Genomic DNA, 17,539 nt, shown 5'->3' with positions numbered 1-17,539 from the left:
ATAAATTACCCTGCTGCAAGCAGGCTTGCAAAGTACAATTTACACAATTTCTCAGTTCAGCACACAGCCAGATACCTTGAAGACCAAATAAGCCACTTTAGAAGCAACAGTAGATGGCAGGCCATAAATGGCCAATAATGAGAGAATCACATGAATCTCTGAAAGTAAGACTAAATTAATTTCAGAATAGCAGAAGTTCTGAAGCTAAAAAGCATTTTTAGTAGTCTTCCACTGTCAATCCAAAGACTCTAAAAGAGTTTGCCATATAAATAAAACCTTTCAGTGGGATGAAAGAGCTAAACAAAAAAATCATGTGCTCAAAAATAAAAAGGTGGCTTCTAAATATAAAATCATACTACTTGCTACAGCTTTAATTGTTAGCTTCTTTTTTCAGTTCTCTCAACTCATTTCCTACTGGGATATATTCAGAAAGTCTGGGGCTTCCATTATTTCCATGTCTAGTAGGAAAAATAAATACAAAAATTAGGAAGATAAAATAGACACAAAGGATTTGATTGAGACTGCATACACAAGAAGGGCACAGCTGCCTTTCCTTAGGTAATTCTGGTATAAATAGCTGAGTATAAATGCTCACAATCACAAAAAAAAAATGTATTAGTGTTTCAAAAAATTATCTTTCCTCTGCTGAAATTAGCTGCTTCTCAGCTAAGAAGCTGTAAGTAACTGATTTTGTGTGTCTTCTTAAGACTTAGACAGTTGGAAGTAACCTGGAATCTCTTGGAAGTGCCTTCAGGCTGACAACTAACATGAAACCCAAACAGAGCATGGTGGAGTGAAGATACCATGCTTAAGGAAGAAGAGAAGCTTCTTTTGGTTTGTCTCAGAGCATTTCCTTCTGTTTTATCACTACAGATCAACAAGAAAAAAAAAAAAAAAGAAAAAAAAAAACCACCAAAAAAACAAACAAACAAAAAAAAACCACCCCATGATACCCAGCCTATAAACCTTTGAGCCTGAACAACTTTCACACGTACCTGCTCTGTCTACTGATAAATCCCCAGACAGAGGCAGTCAATGAACTGCAGCTCACATGAACTGTTCAGACAGGTCACTCACTGCTGCATTTGCCAAGTGCCTGCCTTATCAACCATGTAACTGCCATTTAAATGAAGCCTGTAGTCAAATATCACAGAAAATCATCTTATCAAGTGCAGAAGTAGAGCTGTTCCTGCACCAGAGGGAACAAGAAACTACAGCACTAGAATTCCTCCATGACAGATTATGTTGCTTGCCTTCCAGAAATTATTCTTTAAATCATTTCAGTGTCAAGTGATTATTAAATGGCACTGTAAACACCTCAATTAGCACTGCTGATTTTAAATGATCCTTTCTTCCCCATGACACAGAAACTTAGATGAGTCACACCAGAGTGTGAAATGCTAATATAGTTTTATTTTAAAATATAGCCAAAATTCCTCCTAGTATAAAACCTGCAGTTTATAATACTACATAGTATAGTACTGTATAATACTGCAGTTCTTCCTGTAAGAATAAATTCTTTCCCTTTGAATCTGCTAGATGACAGTGACATAAAAATATGTCTTTATGTTACACAGTAAGAATGGGGTGAGGAGATACTATAATCCCATCTACCCACAACATTGAAGATCTATGCAAAAGGCCAATAAATGGGTTTATAAATGTTTAACACATTTATCTGTCTTAGACTTGTATATGAGATTGTAAAAGATTGTGAAAACAATGTATTTTAAAAGGGTCTATTTAGCCTACTGAAATAGGAAATAAGCCATAAAGTTTTTATCTGGGTGGGAACATCCAAACACTAAAGGAGCAGCGAACTGACTTTACTGCCTTCCTTTACTATATACCAACTTAGAAAAATACTGGAGATGTGACATGTGACAGTTCAGGGAACAAGAGGGAGCATGGTAAAGAATAGTTTGGTACGGCTTGTTAGGCATGGCTTACATCAAACTTATTTCAGTTGTTGGAAAGGTCTAACCCAGTTCTGACACAGATAAAATGTGTAAGAGGTGAAAAAGTCTAGGAAAGAGCACCTAGGAGTCCGTCCTTTCTGTGTGTCAGGAAAAGACACAGTTTTCTGAGAGGCCTTATGCTTTGACAGAATAGAATATAATGGAATAGTACTATTCTATTCCATTATATATTCCATTACTCTATCAGTAAAGACTTCAGCCTGGAGACACTCTAAACATAACACATGGGAGGATTACCCTTTGTTATCTAAAAATGTCTTCAGATAGACATGTCTTGAATGTGAGAATGATACATAACTAAGAATGGCAGTTGGTTTTGTCACTTCATTAGGCTGAAAAATTACTTTATTCTGATGCTCCTGCAGTGTATTACCTTCTCAGGAAGACTGTCCTCACCTAAACTATGAATTTAGAAGGCCACAGGTGGACACTGTCTTATTGATCCATCTGGAGCTTACTGCCTTTAATTTTTTACCACCATCAGAAGTTCTTTACCTTGCTGCCTCAAGCAAAATCCAGTTGAAGTGACAGTTCAGCCACTGTAATTAGTTTCAGGTAAAAATGAAATCAACCTGAGCCTTGTTCTGCCTGAAGGATGATGCCAGGGTGCACTCCTACAAACCAGTCAGTAGAAAAGAGCACTTCTATTAATCAAGCAGTAACAAGCCCCAAAGACTGTTACCTCTCATCATAAGAGACTTATCCAGAGCACCTCTGCCAAAGGCTAGGAATGGGCACTGTGATCTGCAGCCTCACCAGCTTCGCAGCTTTAACTGTCCACTGCAAATTTCTCATTTTCATTCAGCCTTGTACAGTGCAGCCTTAAGAGGAGATTCAGGATTTTGTAGACAAATTGTAACAGTGGCTGCCTACAACACTGTGCAGGTGGCAGAAGAAAACCCTGCAACCTTCTTAATTAATGAGGACAGAACCAATAAAGGAGTTGAATATTGAAGTTCAATACCTTTCTGCAGGGATTCTGGCAATAACTGTCTTCATTCCATGTTCTAGTTAGATGTCTAACTAGTGCTTTCTTTCATTCCTAACTCTGCTTTAACACCTTGCTCAGATCTGCCCATGGTCACATGTTGATCAATACAGCTTTTTAAAACTTCCTAGTGACATCTGCAATTCTAACCCAATAGTCAACGAACAGAGACCAAGATAAGACAAGAATTTTGTTGGGAAAAACAGAGCCTGAAGAGTAATATATTGTAGGCAGTCATGAGTAGTAAAAACAAGGAAATTCTGCTTTTATCATAATATATACAGAAAAAGAATACTTTTCAAAAGAAAAAACCTTACTTTCTCAGTTGCTTACTCAAACTACCTGATGTACAGCAGAATGTATTTTGATTTAGGCTTTCAGCAGCACGCAGTCTTAATTTTTAAACTCCAGGTTAATTTTCATTTGTTGTAAAGAATTATTGAACAGAATAGACACTTGTTGAAGGTACTTGACACTTCTGGTTTTGTTTATTTTTTCCTGTCCCTAAACTGTTATTTCACCTGATGATACATTTTTTAAACTGTCTCCTAATTTATGATGCCTTATACTGAACTTGTAAAACTTAATTTATTGAGTAACTTTCATTCAAAGAAAACTTCAACTATTTTATATCAGCTAGGATTCCTAACAGTCCAAGAAGCTCAATTTTGTACATTTTACAAGGGGTCAGTTGGAGACAAGATAATCTGCCAGAAGATCCTACAGCAAGCTGTCAGAGCTAAGAAAGAATCTAAGTCTCCTGATTTATCAGATCTGGGTTTAAGATTTTTCCAAGTCTCATTAGCCATGGCTGTTGGACTTTTCACCCTCTCCTACACTGCAGGGCATGTCTGCTTCTTAATGCCATCTAGACATATAATGATCTTGTGTTTGACAGAGGTCCAAGACATCACTGATCCTTTTGATCTCTCCTCCCTTCTTGTGACATAACTCTTGGCTTTTGGTCTTCTACAACAAATCAGATTTATTATAGACTGCTAGGAAGGAGTACTTGCTGAGCTTTGCAGGCCCCTACAGGCATTGTACATGAAATTCAGGCATTTCCTAAATTAGGTATCTGCTGCACATTTTTCCATGATTTCAGGGAATACCATGGTTAAGGTGCTCTTCCAATTTAATGTTTCTATAAGTTTTACTCCCATAATCCTTAGACAAATCTCCAAGATCTTAATTCATGTATGCATTTTGTTAAGTCCAGCCCCTCACACATACACACACTCCCCCTTAGGATATTCCTAACATTATATTCTTAATTCCCACTTGCTTCTATGTGATTTGAGTTTGCATTATAGGAAATCCATTTATTTGAGTCTGTCCTGAACTGGCTGGAAAATATAAAACTTTATAAAGTTAGTATCTTTTTTTACATTATGTAGAGCTTTTTACATCATGTTTTGCCCATGAAATGAGCCAATGCAGCTTGCAAAATGTACAGTGAGTTAGTAAGGAAACATAAGATAAAGATGCTATGCTCAAAAGTATATGCTCTTCATTCTCACACATTTTCAATTCTGGATTTGGATTTCTTTCCAAATGATCAGGTATTGCCATCTACTACAATTGTTCTAAGATTTTGATTGATATTTCCTGTTTTCCTCACTTTCATTAGTATACCTTTCTTCTCTGCTATAAATAAGACGACATTATTATCAGTATTGTGAAAGACCTGCTCAGCAATAATCACTATTCCAAATCACATTCACTTTTTCATTTCTTATTGAAATGCACACAATCAAATGCAGACTTTAAAGACACTATTTTTGAGATGGCCTATAATTCAAACTCTTCTCAGATTAATCCTTCTTGACCTTTTCTTTTCAAGTCTTTTCTGTCATTCTTATAAGAAATAAAACTGCTTCTGTGTGGGAAGGAGACCTTTCTAACCATCATCCAAAGCAGTGAAGTTGTGCAATAGGCAGCCTATGTTTCCAAATGATTAACATTTTTCATTCTTCTTTGCCCTTTGTAATTAATTTCTACTACTGTCTTATTTCCCTTTGGTTCTATGTTTATCATACTTTCATTATCTTATTCTGTTTTAAATTAAAGTATTTGTACAAAGATTTTCCTTAAATTTTAGCAACTCAGCACACAGATACTGATATAGTCTAGAAAACATACTGCAGTTAAAACTGGTAATAGTTTAATATTGACCACTATGGATATCGTGTTGCTGGTCTTCACAAAGTTTGTGACTGCACCACTTCATTGTGCATTCACACAGATGCACTAAGCTAGAAAGGCAAGCGAAGCTCGGTCTTAATTTTGAAAGCATTTATGAGGGGCACTTCTTTCCTAAAATTATAAATCACTATAGGCAAAGCGAAGTGGCCATGAAGCCTAACAGGAATAAGTCTATTGACCTGCAATTTTGCAACAGATTACCAATAATATTGGCAACTGTTATTTGCATTATATGTAGGGTTTTAATGTGTAGTTTCAATAAATAAAAGCAGCTTAAAAGAAAGAGAGAAAAAAACTTTTTACCAGGGCTAGTAGTGACATGACACAGGGCAGTGTTCATTATGAGTGTGGCAAGACAGAGAAGTCGTGAATGTCCCATTCTTGGAAGTGACCCAGGGCTTTGAGCAACCTGGTCTGGTGGGAAGTATCAGTATTGTTGCCTGCGGCAGGGGGGGTTGGAACTCAATGATCTTGAAGGTCCCTTCCCACCCCAACCATTCATAAACAATCCCACCCAGTGATTGCTACCACTGTGCATCACCAGGCTAGACTCACAGTTCAGCAAGTGTATAAACAATCAGATTAGAGCAAGGATTTGGCAGTCGGCTAACTGTAAGCCTATTTCAGAAGGCCTTCTAAGACAAGTAGTTACATTTCAGTTGGAAACAAGCAGTGGTGCAGTGGTTATTTGAATTAATTTTAGGTCAGGGTCAGAGCAAGGCTTAATGTTCATAAGGATAAAAAATTGATCAAGAAAAAATCCACTCAGAAGAGGCTGTAGGGTTGCGCAGTGTGTTACATTTATACTATTCTAGACTCTCTCCTTTTGGTAGGTGAAGGGCACTATGCTTTTGGCCACAATTAGGGGCATGGTGTTTGTCCAGAGGCTGCTAGAGCCTTTACAAAAGCTGTAGCACCTAGCCTTAAGAAGGACTCGTGGATGGCCTTCCTATCTCTCTATGGAACGTCTAGTCTATCCAAGCTTTCCCCATCATAATAAAATTTCCAAAACCTGACTGTGCTGTTCATCTATCCGTTTACAACCTGTCATCGCACAGCTGTGCCGGCAGCGCCAGGGTGGCTGCGGCCAGGGGCAGGTCATGGCACCGGCGGCCCCGAGCCTCCTCGGCGGCCCAGGACCCAGCCCAGGCCGGCGGGCGGAGTCCGCTCCCGCCGCCGCCTCCCGGCGCCCCCCGCCGGGCCTTCCGCCCGCGCCGGGCGGGATGCGGGGCGCTCGCAGGCGGCTCTGCTCCGCCCTGATCATCGCGTACGGCCTCTTCTCCCTCTACGCGGCCTACACCGTGTTCCTGCGTCCGCGCCGCCCGGCCGCCCCTCGCTCGCACCGGGACCGCCGCGGCCCGCGAGGTGAGCGCGGCGGGGCCGCTCCGAGCCGCCCTGCCCGGCCTGTGCGCGGCCGGCGGCGCAGCGGCGGCGGGTTTGGTGCGGGGCCGGCCCGGCGGGCGCGGCCTGGTGGCGCCTCTGCGGGGAGCGGGGCCGGTGCCTCACCGCTGGGCCTGCGCTGGCTGCGGCCGGTTCCGCGGGGCCTTGGGAGGCGCCGCGCAGCCCGGCGCGGGAGAGGAGGAGGCGGAGGCGGCGGTGGTTGTGGTGGCGGCGGCGATGGTGTGTCCGGCCCACGGACAGGTGTCAGGTGCTGCGTGAAATTACGAATTTGAGAAAATTAATAATTTTTCCTAAAGTTGTGAATTTGATCTTCTTTTTTATTTTTTTTTTAATGTAAATCACGCTTTTAGGTTTCACAGATCATGTTGCCTTGGGAAATGAAGAGTGGAATCCGTGGGATGCGGATGAGAAAAACGAGCTGGCTGCTTCTCAGCAGAGATATGAAGCTAATCTCAAAATGATAAAATATGCAAGGTCTCACCTAGAACAGACCAGTCTTAGAGTACAGATTTGGGGCAAAGCAGCAATTGGTAAGTGAAATGAACAGGGCTAATGCCTTTATTAATGTTCAGCTCTTTATTAAAAAGATCAGCTGGGCAGGGGGCTCAACGCAGAGCTCGCCCCCGCAGTCGTAGCTTTCCCAGGCAGCCGAAAGGAAGGAGGCGTGCAGAGTCTGTCACTGGAGTCCAGAGCAGCAGCTGTCCTTTCTTCTTTCCTTGTGGCACACCGGTGACCCCAGGATGTGGAGGCGTGGCGTGCAGAGTCTGTTGCTAAAGTCCAGAGCAAAAGCTGTCCCCGCTCCTTCCGCGGTGGCAGCACCAGGGCTCTCTCTCCCTATCTCCCTGCTTCTCAGAGCCTAATATAGTCTGTTCTTTCTTAGGTGATGGCGACGGTTAAAAGTCAATCAGGGGATGTGTTTCCCTCTTCCTCAGCTAGGGCATTTGTCTAGACTCCTCTATTGTGTTCAGTTTTTTATTTATATTCCTCTTTATCTCCTAAAAATACTCCCATTATCCTAAGGGGTTTTTATTTGCATGTTAGTCCCAGAATGGCAGCGTAGAGGGGTGGGAGGCCAGTTACCTCCAGGTAGTTTAGAGAAAACAAACAGAGCAATTAGCTAATTAGCACTTCAATATCGGTACTTAGCTAGAGTTAGTAGTTTTTTTAGTGTTGCCATGGGAACTAGGAAGGCCCTGCCCGTCTCTGGGGAACACGTGGAAACTGTTCATAACAGTAAGCAGGTGTAGTCAATGTCTATTGGTTATTTAACCTTTCTGGTACAGCACTTTTCTGTGTTTCCTGATGACTAAAATTTATGTATATGATTCAATAGTACATCTAACTGAACATGAGGAGTATTAGGGAAATGCTAGCTGTTATTCAAATTCATAGCAATATAAGAGTAGTTGAACTCCCTTTGTATCAATTCCTTTCAAGGCTGGTTTTTGCATCTGTCAAGGAAAATGTCTCAAATGACAAAGAAACACAGTTACTTTTTTAATCTGGTCTAGATTACAGTATGACACAAGGAGAAGCCTCTTACTTGCTAAGCAGATTATTTTTGTCACATTTACACTTCGTGAAATAAAGCATCACACAGTGAGAAATAAAGCATTTTCTGTGTTGTAGTGTACTGTAGTACTACTGCCACTGATGAACTTGGAAATTCTTTTGTGGAAGATACTGAGTTTTCTCTCTACACAAACTGCGAGCCAAGGTCTTCTCAACCTCTTTAACTACTGCTGAAGACACATCACTGTTCTTAGTTTAGCTTTTTTGTAAATGCCAGGCTTATAGTCAAACTTTCGTGTAGCATTGTAGAGCACATAGGTATATTGCCTGGTATATTACCATCATAACAATTGGTGCATTTCACAAAAGCTTAAGGGAATTATGCTTGTCCTTAAAATGCCAATTAATATTTGCTCATTTTTTAGTGGTATGTATGCTGGAAAGAGTTGCCAACAGAAGCAGTTATATCTTCATCTGCTGATATTTTGTCAGCCAAAGAATCTTTTTAAATGCCAATGTGGGAAAAATTCATCTTAACTAATTCTAAGTCATATTATGCGAGAAGCTCTGACATTCCTTTCCCAACTTATTATGTTGTAATACTTTTTCATTTTCCAGAAATAATTTTTTTAGGAGCATAGAGTAGGCAAGATCTGTTAATTCAAATTCTCCATTATGTCTTCATTTGTGTAGGTCTTTACCTTTGGCAACATATTTTTGGAGGGCACCTTGAGCCAGCTGATATGATTGCACAGTGGAGAGAAGGAAGCCAAAATGCAGGAAAAACATACTTCAGGTATTTTTCATGATGTTGATTTCAATTTGTAACATTTTTTCAATTCTACAATTTTTTCAATTTTTTTGTTGAGTTCAAAGTGTAAACTTTAACAAATAATGCATTGGAAAGGTAAACTTTCTGGAAAGGTAAACATTATTTTGCCTATCTCAAAGTTGTGGTTTTTTTAATACAGTTGCAAGTACTTTAATTTTGTAATGTTTTGATAACTATGGAATATGCACACAGCTTCTCATTCAGAATTATCATTTTTACATGGAAAACACATACTTGATAAATCTAACCAATTCTAGATCAAACATGTCACTGTTAAAAAATAGAAAACTAGGGAGCAATTTAATCTGGTTTATGATGGTTTGTGTAATTTTTAAAAAATATCGAAAACCTTACCAATGCTGAGAGAAAGAGCAGCCAAGAGACCTCAGTGGCAGGGTCAGGATACAACTCCAAGAACAGTGTGAAGAGCTGGGGCTTGGGGGGTCATAGTTGATGAAGTCAAGCATGCATATGTGAGGCAGGAAGATGTTTCCTGCTGTTTGGTTTCTGCTGTATTCAGGGAAAGGGACTTGGCTCATTCGTTCATAAATAGGAATGTGTCAAAACCATAATTTATTTATAACAAAGGCTGTCTGTGAGACCTAGCTTCTGGTTAGCTACTTGATTTGCAAACCAAAATTTTGTATGGAAAGGAAGATTACACTTAAAGCACTGTTTGCTTTAACAGTGGTGTTTGATCTGTGATCACATAAGTTTTAAGACTGTTGTCAAATATTTTATATTATTCAGTGAATGATACAGAGCTTTTCTCTGAGTCCCTATTTAATACCATGTTAATGCTTTCTGTGAAGATACAGTGAAAGCAGAATGAATTTTTGTCTATTTGGCCAATTAGCCAGTCTGCAGAAGTAGGCCTCCTGCAACATTTAGTCACTTGCACCAGGACCCGCCTGTTAAAAAAGTTTTCTTTTAATACATAAATTACACAGTTGAGTTTAACTTCTGAAACATGTGTTGCTTCAGAAGGCTGTTTTTTCCTTGCACAAGATGTGGTTCTAGCTGAAATATTTGAAGGTAGTGTTTGAAATACACATGCGATTGTGAATTGAAAGGAGGTTTTAAGTGATCACAAAACTTTTAAAAATAATTTTGAATTGTTTATCAAAGTATCTAACAGTAAACATGGTACAGGCCACAGAGTCTTTTCAGAAGGAATAAATTAATTTATATACTCTTTAACAGAAAAAAACTGTATTCCTTGTCTGCAAATAAACGATGATCTGACAAGTTTAGAGAATCAACTGTGAATGATGCTACTGCATCTTGGTAGTCTCCTTAACAGAACAATAGAGCTTTCAACTCACAAATATAGAGACAGGATACAGTCCTTTCTTTGGCTATTGGTCCAGTGCCTACAGTGTAGTTTTAGTGGCAAAAGACTTTGTTGTTTCCAGAGTTAAAATCTTAGAAGATATAGAAATCCAGGATACTGTGGCTTGATGGGTTATCTTCCTGGTATTGACATGAAAATTTCTTCAAGCTCTTGCTTTCCACATTTATAACATGAAAATAATTTGCTGTAGTTAATGAGTCTGTCACTTGACTGATTATGGTTATTTTCTTTCTAGTGTGCCTGTTTCAGATGATTAATAACCTCACATGTTTCATTAGGGTGTGCATCTCTCAAAAGAAGACTCCTATACTTGCATTTAAGTATCTTCTTGTTATGTCTAGATGAACCAGGGATAATCGAGTCCCTATTTTAATTTCAACTTGGATGCTAGATCCTCTCAAAATACAAAGCTTAAGTTTAGTACCAACACAACAAAGGTACTAACTAACTTTTGACAGGCTAGTAGAAACTTGTTGTGCAAAGTATAGAAAATATGCAATATAACTGTTATTTTAACAACTAGGCTTCTGAAATAGCTACTTTTTACTCTATTTGGAAATACTAATTTATGTTGTAGAGAAGAAATATGTGATTTTGGTTTCTCACTGGTTATAAGATTTTCTAGAATTGTTTACTGCCTGGCTGAGGTAAATTATCTTTTGATTACTAGATGAGGCTAGAGGGAACTAGCTGAGGTGACATATTTGGAGAATATGTGCTGCTGCTGCAGTTTTCTTTGGTAAGTCTGATTGTTAAAAAAATAGATGTCTGGTGAATGTTTGTAAAGAATACCAAATCTAAAGACACAAAAATGCCAAAATACCACTTGAACACAGTTGCATGAATTAGCCCATTCTGTGTATTTATGATGGAGAATACACATCTCTACACAATATAGATTTTGATGGGTACATGTTTTCATCAAGGAAGTTGTCTAAAAAATACATGAAATATCAGCTTCTCCATAAAATGTAGTGGTGTTTATTTAAAAATTGGAGTGGAGAAGGAACTTCATAGCTGTGGATTTTAGTACCATCTTGGCACATTCATACAAAAAGCAAGAGAGCACACATTTAGTCCAAAAGATGTAATCTTCCCATATTATCTTTAATCTAGCCTTCATGTGAGTAGTTAGTACTGTTAGGACTACTCCCTTAATTTAGCAGCTTCTGTAGTGTCTCTTCTGTTTCCTAATCCCAGTTGTGTTCTGATTGGGAGTTAATAGCACAACCCTAGCACGGTGTTTTAATTATTGAAGTATGGGATTTATGAGACTTGCACTTTTTTCCCCCACTGTAATTTTATGCTGTTCAACTACATATATTCCTACACACAGGTCATTGCTTCCTAACCTTTACATCTTGCTATTGCTGTAAAGCTGTTACCCTTGAAGTGCTGTGTCACAGGAAAAACCCTTTTTCTCCAAGTCTCTTTGCAAAGTGATCACTGGACCATGTACATATTTAGTCTCTATTTGAGGCATTCCAAAGCTCAAGGTATTCTCTCTTAGGAATCCCAGGGATTCTGTTCTCATTGTCTGTTAAACTTTGGATTTAAGTCTTGATCAGACTTAACATTTAATGTATTAGAAGTCTTGATTCCAAGTCATGAGTCTTATGCATCTTGGCTCGGAAATACATCACTTCCACCAATCCAGCAGCATGTCAGCTTAACTCAGGTTTCAAATACACTTGTCTAAGGTCAGTCTGTGTCAGAAAACATCACTGGAGTAGTTTTTACAGTTTTTGTTGTGAAAGCTTTTTTCCTCGGTAAGTATATTTGAACTGAAACTAGCTGTCAGTCTCAGCACTTCATGAGTTAAAACTCATGCTCACTCTAAATTACTTTTTGCTGGTAGCTGAAAAACCAGTAATGTAGCAGACCTAGAATAAAAAACACTTAACAGACTCCTAGAAAAAAAAAATACTGTTTTCCCCCCTCCTCTTTTTCCCAGGCTGTGTAACTGCTACTTCTTTGCATTCTGTCAATAATCTGTTAGCACACCAGGTAACTGAAGAGCAGGAGCCGGCAAATACTGGTTTGTATCATTGCAGTTCATAAATGGCTTTTGTCACATACTTGCAAATGATTAAAGATTTAATGGTTTTGCTAAATGGCTGAAATTCTTCTGTTAAATACATTGTGCAAGATCTAGAAATGCCATTTTGTAACTAAAATGTTTGTGCTTACTACCTTGTATCAGAGCCTCAAGTTTGACCTGGGTCATACAGGCAACCTAAGTTTACATTTAGATAGATGTTTTTTGTGTTATCAATTCTACTCAGAAGAAGTTTAAGCAAAATACTGAGAAAAGTAGTATGCAAGACTAGCTAATTGTCACTCTTAATTATACCAGATTTTGTATAGTCTTCAGGTTTTTGGGAAGGCTTCTATCTTGTTCTAATACAGCATTCATTGGTTATTACTGCAATTAAAATGTTTAACCTTTAGTGAACATCAAGGTGTACCCTTTTTTGAAAGGGGGTTGATTGACACACATTTTGAGGTTTGAGTATGGTACTAGTTCTAATTTATTGACAAAATACCTTATTTAAGTCAATCACCTTTTTCCTGAATAGAAATGAAAGCAGCTTTACTCCTGTGCAAAGCAGTAGATATTAATGACAGAAGTGGTTGTAGTTGTACAGGTAATTTTGCAGTATATTGCATTTACTTTATTGAAGAAAAGATCATCTCTGGAGTGCATACTGTGTAGTAAGACTAGCTAGAGGATTGAGGTCAATAATTTGTCTTACCAAATCTTACTTTGTTTGGTGTTGTGTTTTGGTTTTCTCAGCTTCCTCACTGGCCCATCTGTAGTTCCCGGCTACTTCTCGGTGGAAGCGGAGCATGTGGTGCTGGTGCTGAACGGGAGGGAGCCGTCAAAGATCGCCTATGCCACGCAGTGGCTGCACTACGCACAGACACTGATGGAGACCCGCAAAATCCAGCACGTGGCAGTGGTGCTGCTCGGGAACGAGCAGTGCAACAACGCGTGGATTCAGCCATACCTGAAACGAAACGGGGGATTTGTAAATCTGCTCTTTGTTACATATGACTATGCATTCGTAAATGAAGAAGATATTTTCCAGTGGCCTTTAGGAGTAGCTACGTAAGTGCTATAGACAGAAGTTGTAATTGATTAATTAACTGTTGTCCATGAGGTATGGAAAATATGACTGAGTGTTCCTGCTTATGCCCAAAAAATTTTAATAAGTAAATTGCAGAACATGATCCTATCATTCATTCTAAATCATGTTCATTCTAAATCAGGCATTGGAGTCTTTGAAAGTTGCATTTAGCAATCAAAATGATAACAGGAAAAGAGTACTAATGTTTAGGAAACTTTAGGAAAATGAACCTGTGTCTCTTCAGGTTCTCTGTTTATTCTTTCTTCAGTAGATTTGCTCTTGAGATTTATCATAACTGCTGATGTAATACATAACAGTGATATGGAGATTCAAAAGATACTTATGTAATAAAGTTGCAGGTACTATTTGTTCAGAAAAGGAAAGAGTACTTTTTTAAACCTCCATTATGGCTCAAAAGGCTTCCCATTTGGAGTTTTTATACTTCAATATCACAGTAGTGTAAATGGCTTAACTGCTTGTTTAAAAAAAATATTTTTGTTATACTTAAGTGCTCTAACTATTTATGTGGAGTAAATAAAGGTTTGGTTCAGCTAGATGAATTTTTACTTCTTATTAACAGAGTTGATAGTAGTTTAGCTACTTACCAGGGTAGTAGAAGCTGAAAGGGAATACAGGATTATTTTCATACCTTGTGTTGAATTTTAATTCAATATCCTATATTCATCCAGTTGGCTCAACAAGTTGGAAAACTGTATAGAGCTTTTTATATACAGCTTGAACTTGTTCACAGTGTCTCTGACATATGCTAAATTTGGATTATTGTATGAAGATTTGGATTGATGGTATGAAAGAATTGATGGTATTGGAAGTTCCTAAGTAGAAATGCAGAGATTAAGGTGACAGTTAAGAGAAAGCAACAACACTTAGAACAATAAACTAGGATGCAAAGCTGGGTGGAGGAAGATACATTTGGTATCAAAATGGGGTTTCCAGCCCTTGCATACAACAGCTGTACAAACAGGTTAAAGGCATGAAAATTTGCTGGATTTTCCAAGTAAAGAGGGAAAATGAAGATGTGGAATGATGGAAAAATATTTGTCATGAAGGGACAAAAACTTATTAGAAACTAAGTGAATTAACATTCATCATGCAGGAGAAGAATAAGGAAAGAACTGCTCCATCAAATAATGTACAACAAGCTATTCAGTGGCCAAAAGATTAAATTATTGAGTTCACTCAGATCAAAGTGAGATTTTGCTTTGAGAGGTTACCAGTGGTATTTTCAGTAGAGGAGCATATCCAGAGATTAAGGTAGGTGAGACTCATGTGCCATAGCTACTGTTAAACTGGCCATTTCAGTCAAAACTTGTGGTTGCATCAAGAACAGCTTCTTTGGAAAAGCATGTTAGTCAAGGACATTCTGTAATATGCACATTTAATATTTCTCATGTTGAAAGAAGATGTAAGTATTCTGGAAACACTGTGAATGGACTGATGGGATCAGAGGGAATAAAGACATACTTTTAGGATAGGATGTGAATTGATTTAATTGTGGGTCTGTCTGTAAGGATGCAGATCGGCAACAAGTAGGTGGGTTTAGTCTTAAAATATGATTCACTGAAAATTAAATGCCGCAAAATGTTTTCCTTTGTTATGGTTGTCTAATTTACACGTTGTTTTTACAGCTACAGAAATTTTCCAGTTGTGGAACCCAGCTGGTCAATGCTACATGATCCAAGATCATATCTATGTAATTTCTTAGGAACAGTTTATAAGAATTCTTCTAGAGAAACCCTAATCGAAATTCTGAAACAGGATGGGCTTGACAAACTTTGCTGGATTGCAGCCAGAGAACAGTAAGACTTTAATTTACGTCATGAAAAAATTCAGAGTTTTTTGCCTGGTTCATTATTACCAATCTTTTCTTGAATATTAAAAAATAATACAAATAAAGGTAATTGGTCATTAAGTCAGGGAATAGTGCAGAGACTCTTTGTTTAGGTCGTCATAACATAACAGCATTTCTGTTATATTTTACGTAAGGTGTATTTTTAAATCTAGTATAGAAAAGTCTCCTCTACATATAACCATCGAAGACCATCTGTTTTTTTCTTACAAGTCTTTGATTATGAGAAGAAACACTTGTCTTGTATTTTGTGGAGTTCAATGTCTTTAGCAGAAGAAAGAAGACAGCCATATTTTGTTGTGTTCCATGGGAGTGGATTTAATCTGTACAGCACAGAGTAAAAAGTTGTTTTTTGACTAACAAGAGTAGGGTTCTGATTGTATTTCTTAACTTCGAAAAGCAACACCTATAGAATGTTGGATAGCAGGCACAGTGGTGCTTAGGTAGACCTTAGCTGCCCAGATGAAGAGTTTCAGGAGATGGATTGTATCTGTGACATAAACTCTTATCTCCCAGATGTCTTGAGGCACTTCAAGTAGATGAATTCAGGTTAAACCAATTGCTCTGCGTCCTAGCTTTTGAAGAGCAAGCCTCTTTTGAGGCCAAAAAAAAATAATTAAAAAGTCTGTTGAGTGTCTCCCTTTTTGTCTGTTTCTAAACTCTGCTGTGAAGTAAATTGACATATGCATCATCCAAGTCATGCAGAAGATTTGGAGTGGCATTTCAATTTGTTTCTTGCACTTTTAAGTATTAATAATTTCCAAAAAGGGCCACATATTACAATCTATTTTTAACGGTGACATTTTCAATAATTTTTTAGACTTTTAAGAGCAGTAAGACTAAAAGTCAATTGACTGTGTGTGTAATATAAAATTTTTACACTGATAGCATTTTCAGTTTTATAAATAATATAAATTAAAGTGTATCTCTATTTTTTCACTTTTTACTTTCCTAGGTGGCAGCCTCAAGAAACAAATGAAAGTTTAAAGAACTATCAAGATGCCTTGCTGCAGAGTGATTTGACATTGTGCCCAGTGGGAATAAATACAGAATGTTACAGAATTTATGAAGCTTGTTCGTATGGATCTCTGCCCATTATAGAAGATGTAATGACACCGGGTGACTGCGGAAATTCATCAGTCTACCACAGTGCTCCATTGCAGTTATTAAAAACCATGGGGGCTCCATTTATCTTTATTAAAAACTGGAAAGAGCTTCCTGCTATTCTAGAGAAAGAAAAAAAAATGAGCTTACAAGAAAAAATTCAAAGGAGAAAAAAACTTTTAGAATGGTATCAAAACTTCAAAGCATGGATGAGACAAAAATTCATTAATACTTTGGAAAATTCATTTTTGCCCAGTGATAAAGGATAAATTGTCCCTTTTGAAAATCTAGAATAGATGATAGCTTAATTTCCATTAACCTGAGGCAGCTTTTACTTAAAAGTAACCTCACAGGACAGATGCATTCCTTTTAAAGTCAGTGGAATTGCTCTAAGCTTGGCCAAGAACTACATTTGACCCTTCATTTTTAATGATTTTCAGACAGGTTGTTGACGTAATAGGATGGTACAAAGATGACAACAATTTTGTTACAATTTTCACAATTTTTATGTTGCTGTGTGACCTAGTAAAAAAATTTAAGGATAATATCTTTGAGCATATGAATTTGGTAAAATCCGACATAAGAAAATCAGTTGTGTTTGAAGAAAAGAGAATGGAGGCTGTATGGTACAGGGAATTCATTAGGGAAACAAAAAAAGAAAAGTATTATGACAAAATTGCCAGGTTTAGTGTATTCTGGTAAGTGCTTGTTTTGAAAATGTGAACTGTTTAATTGGTTGACATTTCATTTCCAACAAAGTGACCATAAAGCTAAAGACCATGGAATAAAACTGTATTTCAAGGTAAAAACAGAGAACTCTTTCTTGAAAATATTTGATAGCAATATATTTCATCTTTAACTTCAGATATCAAAATTACTTTCTTTCATTTGTTTTTAGTCTTGGGCCATACCTTTCTGTGTTTCTGATCTTTCATTACCTGTAGTTTCAGCTGCACGTTCAGAACACCAGGCCTTAGAAAGGAACCTGCTTGTAGCTTATCTGATTCCTCAAAATCTGCTGAAACTCGTCAATGCCAAAAGATGGCAGAAGTGTAATACTGCATGTTTATGGTACTTTGTGTACCATAAACAATTTCAATGCTATTTCGTTAAATATAGCCAAAGGGATCCATTCCTGTTCTTGTGTGTGTGCAGTTCCCTCCAGT

The 17,539-nt window shown here is 37.9% G+C and overlaps 1 protein-coding gene across 3 annotated transcripts; it reads left to right on the top strand.

The window, feature by feature from the left end:
- Window positions 1–5,969: 5,969 nt before the first annotated feature.
- On the top strand, window positions 5,970–17,182 carry RXYLT1 (ribitol xylosyltransferase 1). Of its 3 annotated transcripts, none has more exons than XM_053978838.1 (6): window positions 5,970–6,537; window positions 6,924–7,103; window positions 8,779–8,881; window positions 13,069–13,383; window positions 15,049–15,219; window positions 16,225–17,182. In XM_053978838.1, exons 1-6 carry the CDS (start codon window positions 6,273–6,275, stop codon window positions 16,640–16,642), a joined length of 1,452 nt encoding a protein of 483 aa, XP_053834813.1. In that variant the 5' UTR covers window positions 5,970–6,272; the 3' UTR covers window positions 16,643–17,182. The 3 variants fall into 3 exon arrangements, with proteins under 3 accessions (XP_053834813.1, XP_053834814.1, XP_053834815.1); XM_053978839.1 differs by lacking the exon at window positions 5,970–6,537 and adding an exon at window positions 6,770–6,820; XM_053978840.1 differs by lacking the exons at window positions 5,970–6,537; window positions 6,924–7,103 and adding an exon at window positions 10,942–11,010 and having other exon boundaries at window positions 8,799–8,881.
- Window positions 17,183–17,539: the final 357 nt, after the last annotated feature.

Source organism: Vidua macroura, chromosome 5, assembly GCF_024509145.1.
Source record: "Vidua macroura isolate BioBank_ID:100142 chromosome 5, ASM2450914v1, whole genome shotgun sequence".
In the NCBI taxonomy this organism is placed as follows: Eukaryota; Metazoa; Chordata; class Aves; order Passeriformes; family Viduidae; genus Vidua; species Vidua macroura.
This window is presented reverse-complemented; position numbering and strand designations above follow the sequence as displayed.

Coding starts and splice junctions, on each gene's coding strand:
- RXYLT1 (XM_053978838.1), top strand. CDS start 6,273: ATGGCACCGGCGGCCCCGAGCCTCCTCGGCGGCCCAGGACCCAGCCCA. Junction 7,104..8,778: donor TTGGGGCAAAGCAGCAATTG/GTAAGTGAAATG, acceptor TCATTTGTGTAG/GTCTTTACCTTTGGCAACAT. Junction 15,220..16,224: donor TGGATTGCAGCCAGAGAACA/GTAAGACTTTAA, acceptor TTACTTTCCTAG/GTGGCAGCCTCAAGAAACAA.